The sequence below is a fragment of the Epinephelus moara genome, chromosome 10 (genome assembly GCF_006386435.1).
Source record: "Epinephelus moara isolate mb chromosome 10, YSFRI_EMoa_1.0, whole genome shotgun sequence".
NCBI lineage: Eukaryota > Metazoa > Chordata > Actinopteri > Perciformes > Serranidae > Epinephelus > Epinephelus moara.
Genome location: NC_065515.1, coordinates 14,498,994 through 14,523,540, shown reverse-complemented (window position 1 = coordinate 14,523,540; position 24,547 = coordinate 14,498,994). Strand labels below are relative to the sequence as shown.

The following is a 24,547-nucleotide window of genomic DNA, read 5'->3' as shown; positions in this document are numbered from 1 at the left end:
TATAATGACATGGAGTCACATATGATATATTTTCATTTCAGTCGACATCTTACATTTCAGTATAATCACATAATTGAATTTCACTGAGTAGTGTTTTTTTCAGTGGGTGATTTAGTGTGATTTAGCCGGCCTGACCCAGGAGCCTGTAGCTTATTTCGCTAACGGGCTGAATTCCACATTAAAGTTAGGAAACCAGCGAAAAGTAGAGTTGAAAGCAATCTGAAATTAATATTAAATATTTCAACCTTAGCCAAGCTTTAGGTTACAGGGTTGGAAAGCACTTAACTTATGTAATGCTGGGTGAAGTCACTGAGCTGTTTAATCTCCAGTATGCCTGAATTATTTCTATTGCTTGATCCTAAAAGTAAGCAGCCTTTGAAGAGTAAGACGATGATCAAACTTTGGGTCGAAAGAATCCTGATGTTAGTTCGATTGGTTTCTCCTACATTTCACTACAATGAGTAAAAGTGAAATAAAAACATATAACATTTTAAAAAGACATCTTGCTGCTGTGACATACCAGAATTTCTTTGTATTGTTTGTCTGTCTTTTTGGGAAAGGTAACACTTACAAAAAAACATTGAACCCCCCCGCCCCCCCCCCCCCCCCCGCCCCCCCGCAGACATGTCTGCCTTCTCTCAAATATAATGGAACTATGGTCATGGCTTATGATGTTTAAATCCTTCCCATCCTCTTTCTAGTGAACCACACGTGCCAACTGCATCCCCATTCAGAAGGAAGCGTGCATCTACTCACATATAAGAGGCTCATGCTCGTGACAGAGTGAGATGTAAGTTAGCTCAGTGGTGCATTGGTTAGCAGTTAATGTACACTTCTGTCTGCTCAGTAATTCGGTTAGTGGGTGTAGTTTAGTAGAAAGAAAATAGTTCCTACATGAAACTGCTCACAACAAGGCCTGTGGATTATTTTGAGTAACTGGGTCATGATTTCTGGAAAGAGACATTGCTGTTGAGTTTCCAAATGTATCTATTTATTTGGGCACTGTGAGCACCACATGCTGAATGCCATCTATTCATTAATTCATTATCTATAACCACTTATCTTGTTGGAGGTTGTGGGAGTGCTGGAGCCTATCCAAGCTGACATTAGGCGAGAGGCAGGGTACACCCTGAACAGGATGCCAGACTATCACAGGGCTGACTCATAGAGATTCACGCTCACATTCACACCTATGCAATTTAGAGTCACCAATTAACCTGCATGTCTTTGGACTGTGGGAGGAAGCTGGAGCACCTGAGGAAAACCAAGCTGACACGGGGAGAACATACAAACTTCGCAGGGAGGGGCTCACCCACCCTGGGTTGAAACCAGGAACCTTCTTGCTGTGAGGCGACAATGCTAACCACTGCACCACCATGCTGCCACTCAGCAACTCACATCAAAACAATCCAGACTGATAATGTGTGAATGTGTTTTGTGAAACGAACTAATGTCATGTTGCATTATTAACTGTGCTACAATTTTTTAATGAAGTATAATGAAGTTATAAATAAATAATATAAATCAGTTTAGGAAGACAAACACACTGAAACCAATGATGACACCTTAGAGATGAATGTCTGAGTGGTTTATTAGAATAAGAAAGTTGACATAGAGCAAAGTCTCCATGCGGAGTGACAGGCAGAGCTCAGGACAATGTGGAGAATGGTGAACAACTGCTGGCGTGTGTTTGTGTGTATGTGTATGTGTGGTGTATGTGTGTACTGGGCAGTTGTCGGTGGGTGCATGCACGTGTTGCTTTTTTGCGTGACGACAGACAGATTTCTTCGCGGACACAAGCACACACACACTTGCATGTACTGTACAAATTCACACGTCGCTACTTCTGTACACACACAGAGGCTGTGTCGTCATGCAGCTACTGCACTTAAATTACATGTAAGCATCAAGGTTATGTACACGTAGTAGGGACATGTGTTGTCATCTGATGATGGCCTGCCCCAGGGGCCCTGGGGCGATGCTGGGGCGAGGGGCCAGCCTCTGGTGAGAGCCACAGGACGGTGGGGTCCTTCACAGTAGCAGGAGAATCCACTCCGCAGGAGAAAAGTAGAATCTCTTTCTGAACCTCAGTCTGTATGAGTTCATTCACTCCTCCTCTTCCTCTTCATTTCCTTTCAGATTGGGCATCCAAACGGGACACGCAACACCTCAGTGCTGCTCACAGTACTGCTTCATTGTCACTGTCAATACAACAACAATAATCATGATAGTCTTCAGGTTCGTCTTCATTGTCGTCATCAAATCCGGCACACCAGAGAAATTGAAATCATATACAATAATATCCCATATAATTTCAAACCAAATATCTACCACAGAAACAAACTATAGAAAAAACAAACATGACAGAAATGATCAGTGCTGACTAAATACATCTACAACTTCACAAAAATGCAAATGTTGATTTTGTTTTCGCCTTGTTTTTGTGCTTTTTTTTTTTCTCCTCTCGTATGTTGGCTCGGCAGGGAGCAGTTTCACGTCACTACTCCAGAGTGCGATGGTGGATTTAAAACAAGTCAGCCTCCGTTTCTGGACTCTTTCTGGGGCATAAAGCGCGTACAGTGCGGTGGGAGCACTGTAGGGCAAGATGGCAGTTATTGGCTGGGGGGCATCGCATCACTGGGCCACACGATAACAAACAACCCCAACACACAAAGGCATGATCTCTTTAACAAGCACACAGACACAACCTGATGAATAAGAACACAGACAGACTAGGTCATGAGGGCTGGGTGGGTATTTCATGTGTGTGTGTGTGTTGATATGTGCTGGGTAGAGATAAAGACGGCGTGTGTGTGTGTGTGCGTGTGTGTAGGACTGGAGGCAATATGTGCTACATTTAACAAAAAAAACTCCAAACAAAATCATTTCCAAGCAAAGGAAAGCAATTTACCGCATGAGAGGCTTTGAAAATGTCTGAAAAAAAGTAACACATTAAGGATTTGATGTGAAATAAAGCGGGATTTTGTGAATTACTTTGATTTCTGTTTCTGTCACCGACTCATTAAATTAACAAGCTAACCTTTAATAGTGACAAACAGGATGAAAGTGCAGCCTGGGCTTACATTCGCTAGAGATAATTCGTGTGTGTGTGTGTGTGTGTGTGCAGAGAGATACTATGAGTCTGCTGGCAATAAAAATGGACTTGAAAGAAGAAGACAAAGTGCAGCTGTTGAAAGACGAGGGACGGGAATGACATGAAGTATGTGAGGAAGAGGGAGGATGATGGCTTTAATAAACAGAGCGACTTCTACGAGGTTACACCTGAATTCTTTAGCTGCCCTGTAATGTTGAACTAACGTAATCAAATTATGCCGTCAGTAAGATAACATCATGTACAGTACTTTTCCTAGAACCAGTCAGTGACGGCCCTATTTCAAGCCTGAGCTCTGTTTCTGATCTTAATTCAATTGCATCCCAAATTTGGTTAAAGGGCCGACTGTATTCATGTGTGCGCGTTGAGTGTGTGTGTGTGGCTGGTGGTTAGTAAAGGGGGTAAAGAGCTGGTTGAACGTGCACCTCCCTCTCAGGGCTGATGTGTCTGTAGTAATCTTCTCAAGGGCTCATCAGGCCATTAGAGGGCCGGGAATGTACTTTGCCTAATCAAGCATGTTTAGTGAAACACCGGAGGAGATGCAGAGCGAGGACACGGCTGGCTGGGCAAGCCGGCCGAGACAGTGAGGCCTCATTCACACACATACACAGAGACACACGCGGCACTCAGGTCACAGCAGAGATGGAGACAGAGAGAGATAAAGAGAGGCAGAGATGAGGGGCCGGGCTGGTGGAGGGCTCCGTATCCTCAATACTAATGACCTGTTTCAGGGCGGAATGTGTAAAGAATACACTGTACTAATGTGCTGAGGCGGTAATGCAGTAACATCATGTTCGCCCGCATGACCTCCTCCTCTGTCCTTGCTTTCATAAATCTCTTTCACTGGCTTGTCTCATGCAGTAGCTCCAGCTCTGGCTGGGTACTGAACGTCGCTGCTGTTTTGGTACCAGCAGAAATGTGTTTGTGGCACTGAGTGTTGAAAACTGTCAGCTGTTAAATATTTGGTCTGATTTAAAATGTTGTTTACTTTTTTATGATCAAACAGTCCTTGATTTAAATTGAAATGTTGACAGCCTTTTTTCCAGAGGAAGTTCTCATGTGGTTGCTTGTGTTTATACATTGTCACTACTTTAGCTTTTGTTGTTAAGTGGAAAATAGGATTTGGAGAAAAAACGATAAAAGTGTTCTCCACTATGTATTGGTCTAAATATTGAAGCATTACAAACAAAACCCAGCCTTAGTATCTTTACATTCAACATTCAGTTACTGATTTTAGGCCACTTGTTGGCAGCAGAAACAAAGTGTACAGACAACACTGACATATTATCACCTTCTGAGGTGAAGTTCAGTATTCACTCTCTTTTAGCTCTGTTTTTGGTCTCCACCAACCCCTGAGGGAAATACCTGGCTTTTTAGCTGCAACATTTTTAAAGAAGTATTTCACTGCTGGACAGATGGTCTTTTTATAAAATTTGGCTGTGTATGCTGTTGAAAGACGCAAATACTTTTGATATTGGTACTACATGAGGAGAGAAAACAGGAAAGGGGCTGTGGCACTCGCTTTTGCTCAGGGGGTAGAAAAACTACAACTATCAGAATGCACTGCACCGCACTGGACCAATAAATGCTCCTGCTGGTAACGAGCTTGTCCATTTTAACCAGCTGGTAACAAATGATCTCAAATAACAGCTAAACAGTTTAAACAGAACATTTGATAAGCGTCTGATCGAAGTGTTTTCAGCCTCCATTTTAACAATACAGGAAACAGTATGGCGAACGCTTACTGTTCAAGAATTCTCATATTACAGCCAAACAGAGCACTAAAATTTTTTTCTGAAGACATTTAGGCGAGAAATAGGCAATACAATAACAGAATCTTGGTTCATTTTTGATCAGCACTGCCTAGTTTGACAGTTTGATCTGAGTTTGGTCTGCATTTGAGAGCAAGAGAGAGGGGATTGGGTCTTTTTCTCTCTCGATCCTCTTCTATACTCTTTGTATTTGTGGTGGTGGGCATACGAAAATGAGGAAGTACAGTCTGCAATTTGAGCAACAGCCCTAGAGCTGGGTGATGAGCATGGGGATCTGGGCACTGGTAAGATGGAGGGAAGTTTACCATAGTTCATTTGCACATAATACCCCTACTGTTACAGTATGATACAAAGCTGGTTGAGAATTGGCAAAGTATCCCTTTAACCATGTTCACCAGCTGATCAGCTAGTCACTAACTTTAACTGTCTGCTGTTTGGTGCCAACCAGGACGTGTACAGTGAAAACCAGCTGGTAGCTGAGGCTGATAACAACACTGATCAGTGCAGTGAGATCAAACACACCTAAACAACCAGCTAAAAGACGCTATAAAGCTCCTTACTGATGCTTTAAATTGAATAACATGGATATTTCAATCATATTTTGTATTTGTGGTCACAAAAACCAAAAGGTATAAACTTTTCAATCAATGCTGAGCCCTAGTTTTTTGTACACTGTGATATTTCTTGTGTGTGTGTACTGTGTACCTAACTAAGCAGATGCCATCTTCTACATTTTAGCCGTACTACTCTGTGTAAAGTGTGATGGTTTAAGTAGCACACACTGCTCCCACGCAGGGCTCCGACACTGATTAGTGAATGTCAAGCAAAGGGTAGCTGCACAACATTAATGGCTCAATAGAGAAAGAGAAAACAGAAGAAGGGTGAGAATGAGAGTAAATCTGATCAAAGCTGTTTTTTGTGCCCAATATGAGTACCACATTCATGGACACAAACCCAAAGAGACTCACACCCTCAAGCCCACAGACACAAAAACACACCACCACTAACACACCATGACCCAGATGAACTAAAGCTATCTCTGGATCTACATTTGAATCAAGAATGGATGAGAACAGACAAAAAAAAGAAAACATCAAAAGATCAGACAACGGAGTGAAACTCCACACCCAAGTACACCCATGCCCATCTGTTTTCTTTATCCCGCTTTTGTTGGGAAACACACTGAAAGGGATGAAGTCGCAAGGGATGACCATTGTGACAGTAAGCAGTGCCCCAACCCTGGCCTCGGCCCCAGCTCCAGCCCTCAGCTCCTCCCTTGTCCTGGCAAACCAGTGAATCACCAGAGCGGGTGAAGCACAAGAGATGCCCGGTCCTGGTTGGTACATCTCACATGACGGATGGAGCTGCTGTCCTCCTCATTGATATTCTGCTAGGCTGTGGAGCTGGGCTAGGTCCCTGACTCTTAACGGCTATTTGTTGCTGCAGTCTCCTCCTGCTTCTGGGGCACAAAGAGGCTCAGTGTCGGGCAGAAGAGGCTGAATGGAGCTCCCAAGCGGCCGGGCCTCACAGCCCCAGTCAGACAGCCAGACAGCCACAGCTCACATTCCCTCCTCCAAATGGACTGAGGAGCCCATAGGGGCCTCAGGTCAGGTCAGACAGACCCAGGCATACTGAGAGGCAGCTAGGGAGGGAAGAATGGAGGGGAGATATTGTTCCTTTTCCCAGCGGCCTGCATCTCCTGACATCTCTAAACTTCTGTTTGCTTTGCTGAGAAACAGTTACATTACAAAATATCAAATTAAATTGGATTTATCTTCTTCCTTCTGTTTCCTGCTTATTATTGCTTTCTTTCATGTCATGATGGCTCTGTCCAGCGCTGCTTCTGAGGTACTGGGAATCACAAAAACTATAATGGGAGTCTCAACCCTTCCCTAGCAACTGGTGAACCGCCCAAACCTCTGATTGGTAAACACAAAGAGACACATAAGAAAATCCATTTGTCTCCTTGTGATTGTTTATAAAAAGGGAAAATAATGTTAACACCCAACCTCCTCCGTACAGAAACTTTAGTTATATAGTTATACTTCACAGTTAAGACAGGACACTGGTTGGGGTTGTCGTGGCCACTCACATTCACACTTACACACAATCACATACACACACTGCATGATTCATTGAGAGTCACTGCCCTCTGGCACGGCTACAACAGTTTTAGTCTCATCTGAAATCCAAAGTAAAGCACATTTTTGTCTGCTGGATGCCACTGGCACAAAAAAATAAAAGCAGAAATTAAATTTCACACTCAAAGATCCATGGTGTCAAAACGGTGAACAAAATGGTGGAGGGAGACCTTTCACATTTGGCGCTGTAAGGGAAACTGTCATTATTTTTTTTTTATAATCTCCACACTCTGCTTTGAGAAGATTCCCTTTCCTTTGCACCCCTCTCTTTACCTTACTGTTTGTCCTGCAGTGTCAAAGTCAAGCTCTGTGGGTCGGACCACTTACAGAGCAGAGGCGTGCACCTCAGATTAAGAGCAGAGGAACGGAGACGTGAGGAGAGTTTGCTCCTCTTTTTCAACTCTCTCTTTGTCTCTCTCTTCAGTCAGCTGAATGACGTCAGAACATTGAATGACAGTGAGAGAGGACAGACAGGGTAAGGTTGGACCGGGACGGTGAGTCTGAGGGGTTGATTTATTCCAGTCTGCTGTTGGAGGGAATGGGTGTTCAGAGAGAGCTTGGTGCCAGGGTTCACGTACTTTGCCTCACTGGCCACTGGGGGTGCGCTCTCCCATGTTCTTCCCTAGAAGATGGCTGAAGTCAGCCAGTTCTCCTAGCCCTCGGGGCCCATGCATATCAGGCCTGATGAGGCCCTGGCGCTGGGGGTGATATGGCACTCCATTGTTGCTGTTGTAGTTGAGTGCCTCGTGACTCCAGCGAGGCTCCCCGTAGTCCATGTGGGGAGTGGGAGCAGACACCACCCTCCGTCGGTCGGGGGAGTCCTGCGGCGTGGCGGGGTAGATGTATTCTCCCGCTGAGTTCCTCATGGTGCCGCTGGGACGACTGCCACCGTGCTCCCCTCTCTGGGTGGCTAGGATCAGGTAGCGCTGGCGCTCTGTGTGTGGGGGCAGCACGACCTCCCCTGGGTCCTCTATCCGCACCATCCCTCCACCCCCTCCACCGCCATGCAGGAACTTGGAACTCAGGTAGATGACAGAGTTGTTGGGGCAGGGAGTCCCTACGGCGGTGAGGAAGGTCTGGCTCTGGTCCCAGTCAGTGTCTGGGAGACGCATGGCCCGTTTCTGCTGCAGCGGTGTCTGCTCCGGGGTAGGCAGCAATCCTGGGTCCATTTCTCCTTTAGGCCAGCCGTTGGGCGTGACGAAGGGGTTGTCCGCCTGTGAACGACGCCTCTCACCGCCGCTGGTTCTTGTTACACTCATTACTGACCCGCTGCGGCCCTGCCCCAGCATGCTCTGCTCTTTGTCACTTTTGCGGCGGGCGCCGTTAGCTCCAGAGCCTCTGGAGTGGCGGTGGCGATGACTCATGATCCAGCACACGGTGAGGCCAGAGAGGACGGCTCCTGTTGCGAAGGCTGAAACAGCAGACACCACCAGCAGGTTTACAGACACCAGACCATCAGGCTCCTCGATGAAACTCTCTTGGAGCAGCATCCCTATAAGGAGAGAGATAAAATCACAGCATTAAGTCGATCAGTTAACTGGTAGAAACAGCGTCAGTATTTCCTGTATTAAACATGTGGGAGTTAACAAACAGCGAGACAAAATGGCCTATTTTCTCCCTCTCCTCTGTGGGTGGGAATGGTCATATGCTTTCCAGCCAAGGTAGCTCTCACTAATTGCCTTCATTACGTAAAGTGGATGGTGATTTTAATGGCTGTAATAACTGTCTTCCTGATTGAGAAAGCTCTCAACCCTAACATGTTTCACAACATTAGCTTTATGGGGAGAGATGCCAAGTCTGGCATTAATGGTGAATATTATAGTTTTCTTCTTATACACCGTAGAAATCTTTTATACTTCCCATCTAGATGCTTGCGTCATGTGAACTACTTGTGACTTGCAAGTTGTTTGATTTAAAACAGTAGATATGCAAAGTGCCTTAATAATGCTCGGCCTTACAGGGACTTAAGTCCTGGGCGCTGGGACTCTAAGGGCCTCACAAGACATACATATATATTAGAAATGACAATATTACACATAAACAACATTGGGCCAGAGAAGTCATCAGGTTTCTCATGCATGTGCAGAACAAAATAAATCAGTGTTTTGTAATTCCTTAAATCACAAATGGGGTAGCTGTAGCAGTGTAAGTGGGCTGTATGCTCAGGAAGAGGGAAGAACAGGCAGACGGAGAAGACCACAAGTCAGTAAAAGACCCCTCTGCTGCAGTGGAAGAGGACAAAAGACTGTGTGCTGAGGTGGGGGGAAGACAAAGAGTGGCGCCAACAACCGGAGATAGGATGTTTGCAGGTTTTTAATTAAAAAGACAGATCTTCTTGCAGGGTTCCCACAGCTTAAGACAAGTCAGATTTAAGACTTTTAAACACCCTTTTTAATGCCACTTGGGATGAAATCTAAGACCAATCACCATAATTCAAGAAAAAAATATAATTTTCATCAGTTACTGAGGGTTTAGGACAATTTTACCAAAATGTTTGCTGTAACATAAAACATGACTTTTTTGTCTTATGGCTGAGACGAGGAACAGAACTCGGAGATACCTGGCATTTGTGGGCGACTTTCTTGGCAATTTTGTTTTCCTCACTCTGTATGTGGGTGTGTGTCTACTGCCATGATTCCCTTTGTGCCGAGTTTGAAAAACTTTTTGCATACAATACACAGACCCTTGTATGCAAGGGTCAGAAATGCCACAAAATCTTGGTTAAATAGCCAATTTTTGTTGAACTGTCACTCCCTCATGCTGTCCAGGGTACAGTGACAGCTAGCTAGCAGACAGTGGATTCTCTGCTCTGCTCTCAGATACCAGCTGGAAACTCAATATGAGTGTTGCTGGTCTACTATCCTGATCTACATGATTGATTAATTTAATGCCTTTTAAGACTTAAAGGATCTGAAGGAACCCTGTTTTATTTTGCCGCTGTGCACATAAGCTTACCTGGCCGATAACCTCACTTTGTCTTGACTTATTGTTGAGGTATCATCTTATATTGATGAGTTTAATATTCTGTTTACTGATAAGAAGGGAGCTCCATTTGCAACTTGTCACTGGTCTGGGGTTCTGAATTAATTTTGCGGTGGCATATTGTAAAGGGAGGGAAGGGCATCCAAAACATCCATAGCCCCAGAGCCGAAAGTAATATTAAGGTGCCTGTGTTCATGTGATTATCCATTATGCTTATACAAAACACCTCTGGATACTTCTCGGTTGAGGATGTAAGGAGTCACCTGAACTTGTTTTCTGTGCTGCAAATGTATAAAAAAGAAGCTTGTACTCCGTTTTGTCCAAATAAATATGCTGTTATTTCTCCCCTGTTGCATCTTTATGCCACAGTCTTTGCAAAGATGAACATAAGGCATCATGTTTATAGATAAAGGGTAAAATATCAGCAGACAAGACCATGAATTTCTGCATTTCTTTTGTGTAGGAACATTAGATGAACCCCCTCCGAGAGAAGTGTTTATGAATTATTGAAGATATGAATACAGCTAGACCACAGCACGGGCTGCCATGGATCAATTAGGAAAATGCCAGAAGAAAAGTTGTTCTTTGCAGCGTGAGCTCCTGGGACCAACACCAACGAATACAATGAAATTGTGCCAAGGGAAGCAGATTGGAGAGAAACAGATGAAGGAAAGAGGAGGGTGTTACAGGGAGAGAGAAAGAGAGAGAAAGAGCGAGGGAGAGTTTGCCTAAAGCGAACTGGAACATTTGGGGCCTTAGACAAACATAGTAATAGTTGTTAAATTACAGCACCGATCGTGGCAGAGGGAGGACTGCCTCCACAAGGACAGCGAAATAAATCCTTTCTCACACAAAACAAATGGATGTCATTAATAGACATTGGAAGCCACTTACTCACTTACACACAGCACAGAAAAGGAGAAAGAATGAACATACAGAGAAACAAACATACTTTTACTGCCTGACAAATTCATTTTTAATGGGGACAAATGGATCTGGTTGTGGTGCAAATACTCCAGCATGAGACAGCCTGGTGGTTAATTAATGTGGCCTGTGGCTTGGTATAATAAAGTGTTACTCTACACATTGACATTAAGCCGGGGAATGGCAGCTAAAACACTGTGAGACACTGCTGAGCTGCTGCGCCGTGCCGGAGGTGCGCTTGCACACATTAAAGGAGCATTTCACCACAAAACACTGTAAAAATTATTTCTACTCTCACCCACAGTGACATGTAATATGACACACTTACTAAAGAAAAACCTCAGACTTTGTTTTTAGTGCTTTCCTGCTGTGAGAGGCTGGCAGGTCTGCTTTAGAGAAAATAGTTCACAATAAAAAAAAAATGGCACATTTATTCCTCTGCAAGGCCATGACTCAAAGCCTTTCCAAAGACACGAGTACAGTGACTTTATTATGTGCAAAAAGAGAGAGGGACATGGACCAGGAAACATCTGGTAACAAGACCAACAGCTTACTAGCATCTCCATCAAGCTGCACTTAGACAGCTAAATAGGGCTGTGTATTGGCAAGAACTTGCCAATATGATATGTATCACGATACAGGGGATTCGATTTTATATATCTGCTGTTTGGGGTTTCCAAGAACATACAAGTTGCAACACTGCATCAAAGAGCAATTCAATCCTTCCTGGGAGTCCATAAATTAACTCAAGTTTTGGCAATTAGTGGAGATATGGGATGGTAACCTCCAAACATCAGAACATTAATGTCAAATGCTTCGGCTTTGGAATTGACGTGTGAAGATGTCCGATCAGAGACTCATTAAAAACAAATTTAATTGGGACATCTTCCATGGTCTTCCCTAGGGTAATAAGTTAAAATCCTTATTTGATTTGAACAACTTAATTTATTTTCCAGAACAGGTTACTCTGTGTTATTTAGGAGATGAGGAGTAAAATGTTTAGATAAAAATGGTCTGTTGATATTTGGTGTGAACCAAAACTACGAACTTACTGCCTCATAAAGAAAAGCAACAGCGTGGAACCTTATGTGAAGTATAATCTCAACAAAAGATCACTATGTGCTCAGTTACGCTCAAGAACATTACCACTGGCCTAAGAGACTGGGAGGTTTAACACGACCCCAGAGGAGGACAAACTTTTTTTTGTTGTGTAACTTGTAACTGTTGTGGTAAAGTTCAGAGAGAGGTTTATTTTTTGTTTTACTGTCCTGTATACGAAGACATACCAGATGTACTTTTCAGTAAAATGACCTCTATTCATGTTGATTTATTTTTGGTTGTATGACCATGAAAAATTCGAGTTTGTTTCCTAGGGGGAATCTTTTTTGTGGCAGAGTTTCTTTGCTGGTTCTGGGATAGAAGGCAGAGTATTTTGTTTGAGGACTGAGCAGTAAACTAACGTGTACTTTGGACTGATCAATGCGACATTGTTGTAATGGCATCTTGTAAACCCATGAGGTTTGGGCCTGTGTTTGTGTGCATGACACAAAATAAAGAATCATCATCACAACATTTTGCAGACATTGGGTTTTGCTCTCCACACCTTGGCAGAGACTTTTGGAATATTTCGGATTTTGGTTACTTAACAACACAACTTAAAACCACCAAAATATCAATGCCATCTGTCGTCAGTATTCTATGTCAAATTGATGTTGGCGTTAAACGTCCTAGAATTGAATTTTGGTCACCCAATGTCACAACCTAAGTTCAACCAAATAACATCTAACGACGTTGGTGGTCAGCTGGGAAAATGAACTGCTGCCACCAATCTTTGCATGTAAAAAAATCAAAAGTGTTTTTGAGAATCAGTACAGTATCACAAGACATAATATCCTGATACTCCAGATACTCCCAGATCCTGATATCTTGTACCAATGTTTTCTTACACCCCCAATGCTAAATGCTAACATCAGCATGCTGCATGCTCACAATGGTAATGCTAACAGGTTGAAGATACAGTAATACTTAGCATGTTAGCGTTCTAATATTTGTTAATTAGTAACATACACAAAGTAAAGCTGAGGTTGATGGGACTGTCATGGTTTTGCAGGTCATAAACCAAAGTATTGGATAAATAACATTATGACCTGATGGTGGTGCTGCTAAATTAAACCAAAATATCACCAAAGTCTTACAATCCTGAGAGAGACTGAGTCAGTTTTCATGGGAATCCATCCAACAGTTATCAAGACATTTCACTCAAAACCCAACCCAACCCCAAATGTCAACCTCGTGATGGCACGAGAGGAAAAGGCAAGGGATTGACGAACTCAATATAGTTCGTCATCTGAGGAGTGTTAGTACTAAATTTCATGGCAATCTGTTATCGTGATATTTCAATGTGGACTGGAGTCCTGCACAGGTCTGATTTTCAAGACCTGCTCCTGAACTATAACTGTGATGTGCAGTAGTGCGCCTGCCCCGCCATCTACACATATGACCCATTGGTTCCACAATCTGACACCAGATCCATGGTGCGAACCCGAAATGCAATCCCTATAATAACCATACGCCTTTCAAGTTATTCGGTTAGGGAGCTGTGATTATTTTGGGACATTTCATACATGTGAAACTATGATGATGTATTTTAAAACAAAGGTAATTCAGGAAATACGGTTCCAATACGGTTGCTTATTTTTGTATTGATGTGCCTGTTGGTAACGCACTCGACTGAAGTGGCTCCAATATTCCAGTTGGTGCGAAACACAGAGCGGACACACAAAGTCAGTGGTTGGACGATTTAAGAGTTAAAACATTAAATTATTATTAACTAAATCCCATAAATGAAAAGAAGACAAAACGCCATCCGAGAATCACCTTTTTTTATGGGTCACCCACAGATACCAAACCCACTGTAAGACTCTGATGTAGACAAAAGAAGTGGACTTACGTAATCAGAGACAATAAGACAATTAAGGTAATATCAAAAGGCAAAGTACTGTATAGACTCAATAATGACCTAAACAATAACGTTTAAAGGGAGAGTAACCTTGTCTGTGTTTTCTTTTGATTTATTCAGACAGTTGGTTCATTGCCAGATTGTATAACTTTACAGCTTTGGCCTTAAAGCAAACCTTCAGGCTTAACAGTCCAGATGACAGATGACCAGAATTATACTAAACCATCCATCCATCCCGTGTCACTTATAGTTTCCTCTGATAGCCTGGACATTAAATCCTCGACTCTATCAATGCCAGTCCATACCCTCAACAAGTTTGCAGTTTCCATTGACGGAACCCTGGCATTAATCAACTGGCCTTGTTGGTCAATCAATGTCCTTTTCAGCACTAATTAGTCCTTTATCACCAATCCAATAAGCTCAGCGATACACGTGGACACAGGCCTTAGTTTCAGCCTGATAATTATATGACATGCACAGTTCAGTTCAGTTCAGCACCAGACAAATCCTCCTGAATAACCGGAGATCACATTTCATAAGCGGGATTGTGCTCGGTCTTTAAGCCTACTTGTTTTTAATTTTTTTGTTTGCTTGATGGCACACCCTCTTCCGTCCTCATTTCATTTTAACTTTGTTTTTTTTTCTTTCCTCTGCCTCTTCCATTAGTTTATCACTGCTTCTGACTATTAATTTTGGAATAATATATTTGGTTGCAACATTTTGATCTAAGATGGAGTTTTAAAAAAAATAATCTAACATTCTGCTGAAGTAGGTCCTTGCATGTGGCTGAAGTTAGGCATTTGAAAGTGTTTATTTAAAAGAGTATTAAGGTTTATTTGGGAGGTTAGTTTTGACCAATGGTATGTGCAAACACGATTGCTCAATATCTCCAAATTGCTCCGGGCACGGATGGCAGCTCATAATTTGGATCTCACGACGTGTTTCTTGATGCTGTCACGCAGCCAAGTCATTGTTACATTTATGTACTCATTTAAGCACCCGTGTTCTTCTATGTTTATATTGAATTTGGCATTTGTTCAGTGGGACTTCTTTTCTCCTTGAGCACATTGTTGGCATCTTTGTTGCAGCAGCCTAAACAAAGCCTCGACTCTTGCTGTATTTATTTTCATGTTTCAGGCCAATATTCAATTTGGAAAGACTGCCAGTTTCAATTACATTATCTCTCCTCTCCTCCGTAAAAAGGGTGTTTGTGGGGGCAACACATGCGATACAAAGAAAGGCATTTGGAGGTTAGCAGCATGTTCATTTACAGTGTCCACACACACACACGCACACACCGGAGGAGTCTGAAAAGTCAAGTAATGAATTGATTCATTGCTGCATTTTTTTTTTAAATAAACCGCAGCCTTGATGACTTTGTAAACAAAAATGGAGCGCTGCAACCACACAAAGCTCAGAACAAGGCGGCAACATAACAGGGTAAAACCGCAAATCTCCTCTCTCACACACACATCACATCTGGAATTGTTCTCGCTTCACTCAACTGCAGAGGTTGTAGATATTTCTTTAACATTTACCTCAACTGTGGTCAGGGGTTGCTGTGTGGCACTTCAGATTAAATTCTGCACGGTGCAATAATACTGCTGTCATCCTCATGCAGAAGGAGAGGTCTTGACAAGTGTGTGTGTGTGTGTGTGTGTGTGTGTGTGTGTGTGTGTGTCTTTCTGTGTGTGAAGCTGTAGGACAGAGACAGGCTGGTCTCCTCATGCTCAATACGCTTCCTCAACTCCATTCCTCTTTGACACGGACACTCAGATATGTTAATTACTATGTGAATTTCTTTTTCCCCCCACATATGTCTGTCTTTCTTCCATGCACAACATGTAGATGAAAAGTCTTTAGCCAGTGGCTATAAGCTGAAACAGCCGGTGAAAATGAAAGGGTGAGATTTGGTTGTATGTGTGTGTGTGTGTGTTTGTGTGACAGCAGGCAGGTTTCTCTGCATCCTACAGAGAGGTGACAGTAGAGGCAGCAGCTTGTGCACTCTCCCTTCCCTTCAACTCCTTCTCTCCTCTTCCAATCCCGCTCACTTATTAAAGCTTAATAGAAGCCAACGGGCCTGCCTGTCAGGCTGACGCACACTGAGCTGCTTGTCTCGAGGCTTCCAGCTCCAATTACAGCGTAACAATGAGAGGAGAGGAGAAGGGAGGAGAGGAGAGGACAGGAGAGCTGAGGAGAGGACAGGGGAAGAGAGGAAAGGAGGGGAAAAGAGAGGAGAGGAGAAGAAAGGAGAGGTGAAGGGAGGAGAGGAGAGCAGAGCCAAGGAGAAAGAGAGGAGAGGAGAAGGAAGGGAAAGGGAGGAGAGGAGGGTAGAGCAGAGCTGAGGAGAGCAGAGGGTAGGGTAGGGAAGGAGAGGAGAGGAGAGGAGAGGGTAAGGTAGGGAGGGTAGGGTAGGAGAGGAGAGCTGAGGAGAGCAGGGCCGAGGGGAGAAAAGGGTAGGGTAAGGTAGGGTATGGGAGGAGAGGAGATGAGGAGAGGGGGCCAGAGGAGAGGAGAGGGGATGAGAGGAAAGAAGAGGGGATGAGCGGAGAGGAGAGGAGAAGAAAAATGAGGAAAGAAGAGGGGAGGAGAAGAAAGGAAAGAAAATGAGAGGCAAGGAGAGGAAAGACAAGTAGAGGAGTGAGGAGGAGGAGGACGTCATATGGGTTGACAAAAAGGGAGAAGTGAGGAGAAAAGAGGACATGAGACGGAGTAGGAGTTGAAACAAAAAGAGGAGAAGATGGGAGGAGGAGGAGACAGCTGAAGAAAACAACAGAGAGGAGAGGAGGGCATGAGTGGGGATTAAATAGGTGAAAAGGAGACAGAGAAAGGGAAGAGGAGGAGGGGAGTTTGGAGGAGAGAAGATATCTGTTGTTGAAAGCAACACTGAGAGGATATTTGGGTACAATGCATAAAACCATCTACACATATGTTTGCTGCAGTTAACTGTGAAATTCAAAGTACAAAGGAGCTTGCCTGAGTTTCAATTTTTCTTTGGTATTCAATTTCCTTTGTCTCTACCCCGCAGTCGTCTGCTCCTTCACACCCCGTATCGTCCTTCCCTCCCGCCAATCCTCTTGTTAGCTGTTAATCCTCTCTCCATATCACTCTCTCTTACCCACCACTCCTTTGATCACCAGGGGTGGCGGCATGATGGGAGTAATGGCTTAAAATTTCAAGAGAGAAGTAAAGAAACTTTTACTCGCACACTTTCAAATCAAGGTCGTTGCCGCACGATCAATTTTAATATCTGCACGACAGAGTGATGTTTCCGTCTCACGGCGACCGTGACAGCTGTGGTCATGTTAGTCTGAGTGACTTTTTAAAATTTTCCCTCATGTCCCATGCTCTCATTTCTCCCCTCCATTCTGCCGGTGAGTTAGGGAAATTAATGAAAATCCCTGTTAGCTCCATGCCAGTTGTTAAACATTTCCCTTGATTAGAACACTGGCAGGAGACTCTGTATCTGCTCGGCCCATGCTCAGGGTTTGGCGGCGCTTTCCACAATGGCCTTGTGAACATGTGTGCGTGAGATAAAGACAGTGAGTCAGATGAAGGGTAAGGAGGATGAATTTTAACCAAGCATCTCTGATGTTGATGTTAATTTGAAGCGACCAAATGATAATTGTGGTTTATTACAACTTGAGTCTAATTTTCATAGTTTTGGCCATCACTTCTATCAGGTATGATAGCACTGTACTCAACAGAGTAATTGCTGAAATCTGGGAACATTGTAGCATCACTATAATGAAGTCTGGTGAGAAACACGAGCACTCAGACAAGAGGTTTCCAACTTGGAGGTCATGTTCCCTGCAAGATGAATCTGAGGGGTGAGGGGATATTCAACATGTTAAATTAAACATATTTCCATTACCCAAATTTGCCTTTTTAAGAAATCTATTTTTCTTCTTTTGAACAACAGCTGTATTTCAGAGTTTTACCTCCTCATGCCTCTTAAAAAATTAAACAATGTGAAGGGAACATCAGTCTTTGGTGCAACTATTTACAGCTCATAATAATATGCAGCTTGTGAGGAGGCGTGGAGGTGCACTGCTTGCCTGTGAAGTGTCTGATTTTGATTTGATTTGATAAATTAAAATACAGTACACTAATGTGCATACAGCACTAAAACTCATCAAGATACTGCAATAAGGTCATATGACATATTTCCATTGTGGCTCTGAAGTCAAGGCTACAGGCAGACAGGAGTAGGGAATGACGTGTATATGCTGCTAATATACACACACAGAAATGATGGAGAAGAAATACTGATGGACATGTTTTATAAAGATAAGTACATTTGTGTTAGAGGTTCAGAAAATGTTGAAAGGGCTCATCTGTAAATTGGGAAAGATTATATTTCAATTGAAGATATTGAGAACCCTTTTATTACCAAAGACGTTTCTGGGAAGTTCATTTTTTAATCACTTTATTTCAAATAAAAATAGGTTGTCTAATCCTTTAGTACTCAGCTGACTCAGAAACCAGCCCAAAAACTCTGACATGTCTTGGAAAGGATGTTTCACTATAGTAGCTTATTCAGCATCCATTTTTTCCAGCTAAAACTACTGAGAAATGGGCAGATTTTATTTCATTTGGGATTTAATTCCTCCCCTTCCCCTCATTAAGAGAAATGTGCTTCTCCCTAATTTACTTTTTAGATTGGGTCGTGTCAGATTAAATACACCAGCCTGCGTGTTCAGACTATGCGAGTCCTGAACATATTGAAAATAGCCGGTAAAATAATTTAGACATAGGCCTTGGAAAATCTTTAGTTTAAGTGTTGAGTTCTACTTTCATTAGGGAGCCAGTTCCGGTCCCTAAAATGGTTTGATATGCGGTCTCAGACAGCGGGATTTATAGTTGTGCGCAGACCCTACGCCGTAGCCTATGCACGTGGCCTAGGCCATTGTGAGCATTTATACTTGTGCGGTGGTGTGTCTGTGTCACTGCAGTTATACCTCCAAAACACTAGTCGGTGGCAGAGTTTCTGTGAAGTGTTGTAAAGTTTAGTTGATTCAAAACACACCCAAAACACACTTTAAACATGGCTTAATAGAGACAATTTCAAACACAAGTACACAAATCGGCTTCATTATAACTCACAGCATTCACAGACAAACACTTGTCTTTATCTGGACACATTTCCCACAAATACAACATGCTGATGTATTTAGCACAAGCCTATGGCATTTTACACTGTATTAATTAGCCTAGCAGCGAGCGATCTTCTCCTCTTTCCATATAAAACCAGGGACAACAGCAACATTTAACAAAGGTAACGCCACATAATTTGGCTCCATTACAACTCACAAGGTTCACTGACAAAACAACTGTCTTACACTAAACACGTTTTTCAAACAAATATAAGATGCTAACGTTATTAGCACAAGCCTATGGCATTTTACATTGTATAAATTAGCCTAATTTATACAATGTTAAATGCCATAGGGAATTTATACTTCTGTGTTGAATTTACACTTATATACCAAAAAGGTTGGGAGCCAACAAAAGTAAATGCACCTAAGATGAAGTTCATAATTCCTCATTACACACTATGGGTTTGTGTGTTCACAAGAAGTTTGACAAGAGAGGTAGAGTTGAACCAGAAAATAAGTTTGCTAGTTGCACAGTACAGCTGACAGGAAATTAATTAACTGTGTGCCTTTGTTTTCTCTGCCAAAAATGTTTGTCCAACCTGGGGCTTTCTTTTAAACCTGTATGGTTGTTGGACTTACCTTGTTAATTGTCTCATTGGACTTCTTGCGATGGTGTTGTGCTCTCAGATCTCAGCAATTAGCTCGGCAATTAAAACTGCTCCTTAAAATCCAACACTAAAAAATAAAGTTTACCACATCCTTATTTTGCACTTCGAAAACCGAGCTGTGTGGAGGTGAGAGAACGAGCAGGATTTGAATTTATCTCTTTTTTTTGACTCCTTATACAACTATTTCTGTCACTTCTCACACGTACAAACAAGTGCAAGACTCTGAATGCCTTCTAGGAGAGGCTGTTGTATGAACTAGTTCTTTCATAGCATCACTCAACCCTTATTATCAATGACTGTGATGACCAAAACTACCAAAATAATACCCATGTTGTAATAAACTAAAATTATTCTTAAAAAAAGAAAAAAAGAAAAATAGATGCATATCAATATCACCCAAACACATAATAGCATCTGAAAGCCTGTTTCACCTGCTTACTTACTACACTGGTTTCTTATTACTGTGTGGAGGTGTCAGCTAATTTAAATGTTAACAAATTAATTTGGGAACCATTTGAGGCTTCAGTTCGATAAGTTTCTTAATCAAAAGCCAGACAGGGGAACTTTTATGCAGTTTGAGAACTGGGATACATGTATTGGAACCACAGCACATCAAAACAGAACAAAGAGACTTCACAGCATCCCGGTGGACCTGTCGATGCCACGAGCACACACTTCTGAGCTTGATAGGTTACGACTGTGTCAGCGTATAGCCACTGATCTGAGGGGCTTTCATCTCCAGAATCCACCATTTCTCTGCATGTTAATGTGTTTATGCACGCACTGATGGCAGGGATGCACGTGGCAAAGCATGTGCGCCAGGGTGTGAATAAGTGTGTATAGATGTATGAATATGTGTGTGTGTTAATAATCGAGTGTGCGTTGCCTGCACCCATGGCTCAGTGATTTTGCTCATTATCCTACTCTCCTTTTCCTCTGTTGTAAGACTGCAGGCACTATTTTGTTTCGTGTTTTTTAGCACGTCTTCCCCTTCCTGCTGTCTTACTCCTGTTTTTTACCCCATTACTTCTATTTCCGCAGATATTTTCTATATCTCACCCCTTCTTGCCACAACTGCATCTCTCTCTGTTTCTCTTTCTCACACACATACAGTACACCTCACGCTGCGAGCTGTGAGGCGAACACCGACATGTGCTCGAGGATGGAGAGAAACTGAGAAAGAATTAAAACGCTTTAAAAAGAAGCAGGAGCGCCATGGAGCTCCTTACTCGGACTAAACCTCGCTTGCTCGTAAACTGTATTTACTCTCAGGATGATTGTAAAACCATTTACGGTCCCTCCCTGACAGCGTTTTCAGAGCGCGGCTGCTGTTGGGGGAGTTGTGCATGACTCCCTGGTTAAAAAAAAGAAAAATACATTCAAAAATAAAGGAAAAATCCCAACCTCAGCTCCAGAGGGCTAGTCAGACGTGCCCAACTGATCAATATGTTAAAACATTTATGCGCAACAACCATGTGTTTGCAATTAAAATTCCATAAAATCTCCACCAAAAACCTGCTCCTAATAGATTCAGTTCGTCTGCTGGGTCTATTAGTGAGGGCAGATCAGGCTTTTGGCTAGCTCAGAATCAGGGATTGTGATGATGACTACATAATTACATACCTGCACAACTCTCTGCTGCCTATACATTCCTGTCTTTCATCTCTAGCTAACCAGTGTGTGTTAATTTTTAACTTCCACCCTTCCCTCATATTGGTTTCTTGCTCCCTTTCCGTGCTCATAGAAAAATCTCTGCTTGGAGTAAATGAGGTAAGTCTAGAGTTGCTATTGGGGGTGAGAGCTGCGTGTTAAAATCATCAGGTTGGGGGGGGGGGGGCTGACTGACTCCCTCCTGCTGCCATGTAATCAAAAGCTACAGGACGTTTTTTTTTTTTGTTGCGCCATAAAGGCTTTTTCACAGCCTCTGCACACGTGTTGCTGTCAGGAATGTTACTCAATGAATTTGTGGATTCAATTAAATCAGGAGACCTTGTTTTCCCAATCTGGTCAACCTTTAGTGAGAGGCAGCTTAACAAGGGCGAGTCTGTTAGCAGTTTCAGCTGCATCCAATTCAAACGAAGCAACTGGGCTGTGGCGGACACTGTGGTGAAATAAATTGTTTTCCAGAGAGTTTCATACGCATGAGAGTGCATATGTGTATACATGTCTCTCACTAAGATCAATTTTTATTCTTTTCCTCTATATACTATAACTTACGGAGCTGGCTGTGCTTTCGTTTGGTAATTGATATGCTCATTTTAGGTGCAAAGCCAAAAGCAAACCGTGGAGAGCAATAATAAATATTCACAAACATGTCACAGGCGATAAATTGGAGAGCAGGTCCGCATAGCATTAGTCTAACTATCTGCCCCGAGGGCTCATATCTCTCAGTCCCAAATCATGGACCAGGCAATTTTAACTTAATCTTTCTCACATGCTACACTCATATATCACGTCAGAGCTGTGTTCGGTGCTACACTGTGCGCCCACCAGCTGAAAACACATGCCAATTTGTTTTTATGTTAACTCCCAGAGCGCTGAAGTGCTGGACTCGTTCCTGATACAAATTTCTGAGGGTTTAACAGAATGATTAAAACATCAGGTCTCATGTCGGGGCTGCACGCCATCTGGGCAGCTGATTGAAACTACCCTCGCCCCATTCGTTCAGCCACCCGTCCGCTCTGTTAATTTACAGGCCGCCTTTAATGAAATGTCTGCGGCGTGACACGGGCCAAGGCCTTGCAGGTGGACGCGCCATCAGGACACATCCTGAGCTGAACGATCGCTCAGAATCACAGCACCTGTCAGCTGACCCGGACTAAAGAGAGTTTAAAGTGATCAATACGGAGGAGCTGCAACAAACTCACGCGTGGAAGAGATAGGAAGAGGCTGATGGACAGACTGAGCGAGACAGGGAGGCGGAGGGGAGAGACACAAAGCGAAACAGAGTCTGAGAGAGGTGACAAGGAAAGAAAGAGAGGGAGGAGACACATAAATGAAGTGAAAGCGGATGAGATTGAGACAGAAAGAGTGTGACAGAGAGAAACAGGGAGAGGAAGTGTGAAAAAAGCGCAGCAGTGTTATTGATGTGTTGCAGAAAGGAGGAAAAGTGTTGTTTGATGCAGGGAGTTAGGGGAACTCACCATGGTCGATTTCTGTCTGAATGATAGACACAAAAACAATCCCGAGTGGTGTGAGTGGAGAGTAGTTACAGTACTCCGGATGTCACGCTGCAGGACTCTCTGTTGAGGCATTACACAGTGCCTCCAGGTCCTGCCCACACTTTATTGGACAACTATTACTCAGCACTGGCCACAGACCTGCCCGAGGCCCTTATTCTTCATCAGCTCTCTCTCTGTATGTGTGTAGGTTCAGCCAAATTCCTTAAATGCCAGTGTGTGGTGTACAATTTTGAGATAGTGAGAAAAGCCGGTGGCTTCAGCTGGTGGTGGGAATCCTATGTGAAGCTGTGTGTGAAAAGGCTCCAGGTCGCCTCACACAATGTTTAATGTGCCGATCCGCTGTTTTCCCGCTTTTTAACTCTCTCTTTCTCACTCACACACACAGACACACAGACAACACACAGGTCCCTCCTTTATGAGGCTGGCAACTGTATCACACAAGACAACATATTAATCTAATTATATGCACACATACTGGTCTAGTCAGAGTGCTATGCTTTTGGGAGCAGCGACACAGACCTCCTGTCTATTTTTGTAAGCTAAAACCATTTTCCTCAGTGGAAAGGAAGCTTTTATTTACAGATGAGAAGCAATAAATTGTAAAGACAAAAAAGCCTCCAGGAAAATAGCATTTTAAGTCTTGTGTGTCATATATCCTTCAGGGATTCATACTTTGGGAGTTATCCTGGCCTTATATAAGTAGAGGAAATCTCCGCTTGTTGCTAGGTTAATTTATACAATGTAAAATGCCATGGGCTTGTGCTAATAACGTTAGCATGTTACATTTGTTTAGTGTACGACAGTTGTTTTGTCTTTGGACCTTGTGAGCTGTAATGGAGCCGAATTTTGTAATGTTTGTACCTTTAACCTTTGTTAAATGTTGCCGTTGTCCCTGGTTTTATATGAGAAGAGGAGAAGATCGCTAACTGCTAGGCTAATTTATACAATATAAAATGCCATAGGCTTGTGCTAATAACATTAGCATGTTGTATTTGTGGGGCAAATGTGTCCAGATAAAGACAAGGGTTTGTCTGTGAATGCTGCCAGTTATAGTGAAGCCGATTTGTGTACTTGTGTTTGAAATTGTCGCTATTAAGCCATGTTTAATGTCACCGGCTTTAAACTCTGCGTGTGAACCCTTACAGAGTTGTTGAGGTAACGTGAGTTGGCCATCTTGTGTGTTGTTAGGGTTACATGTGTCCAGGTGAGAATGGGTGTGAAGAAGACTGCATTGTAACTGATTGATAAGTGGTGTCGTATGCCAATTCATCTGTTTAACGATGGTCTTTCCAGTTTGATGTAGATGGCTTCTTTCATGCCTCTTTCAAACCAACTTTCTTCTCTGGCCAAGATGTGAAAATTGCTGTCCTCGAAAGAATGTCCACTGTCTTCAAGAAACTTAAGTCCAGTTACCTACGATATAGCACTTAGGACTAGTAGCTGTAACTGTTGAGTAAATGGAGTCAAGTAAAAGTACCTTTGTCTCTGAACAGCAGTTAAGTACAAGTATAGTAGTAGTAGGACTGCACTTAAATACAGTACTTGAGTAAACATACTCAGTTACTCTCCACAACTGCATCTCGCACCAAAGTGGAAGCTGTGATTACAAAACGAAGCTGAAACTGTGGTAATTTTTCCACCTGATTTGCCAAAATTAAAATGGATTTTTTTTCTACTTCTACTAATCTTTGCAATCAAGCAATCAAGG

At 42.9% G+C, this 24,547-nt stretch overlaps 1 protein-coding gene across 1 annotated transcript in view; it reads right to left on the bottom strand.

Moving 5' to 3' along the window:
• Positions 1–1,573: 1,573 nt before the first annotated feature.
• sema6bb (sema domain, transmembrane domain (TM), and cytoplasmic domain, (semaphorin) 6Bb) overlaps positions 1,574–24,547 on the bottom strand; it is a 167,559-nt gene continuing 144,585 nt past the window's right edge. Inside the window, exon 17 of the mRNA XM_050055454.1 lies at positions 1,574–8,517. Coding sequence (XP_049911411.1) covers positions 7,610–8,517 — 908 coding nt within the window. The 3' untranslated portion in view covers positions 1,574–7,609. The remainder of the gene's footprint in view (positions 8,518–24,547) is intronic.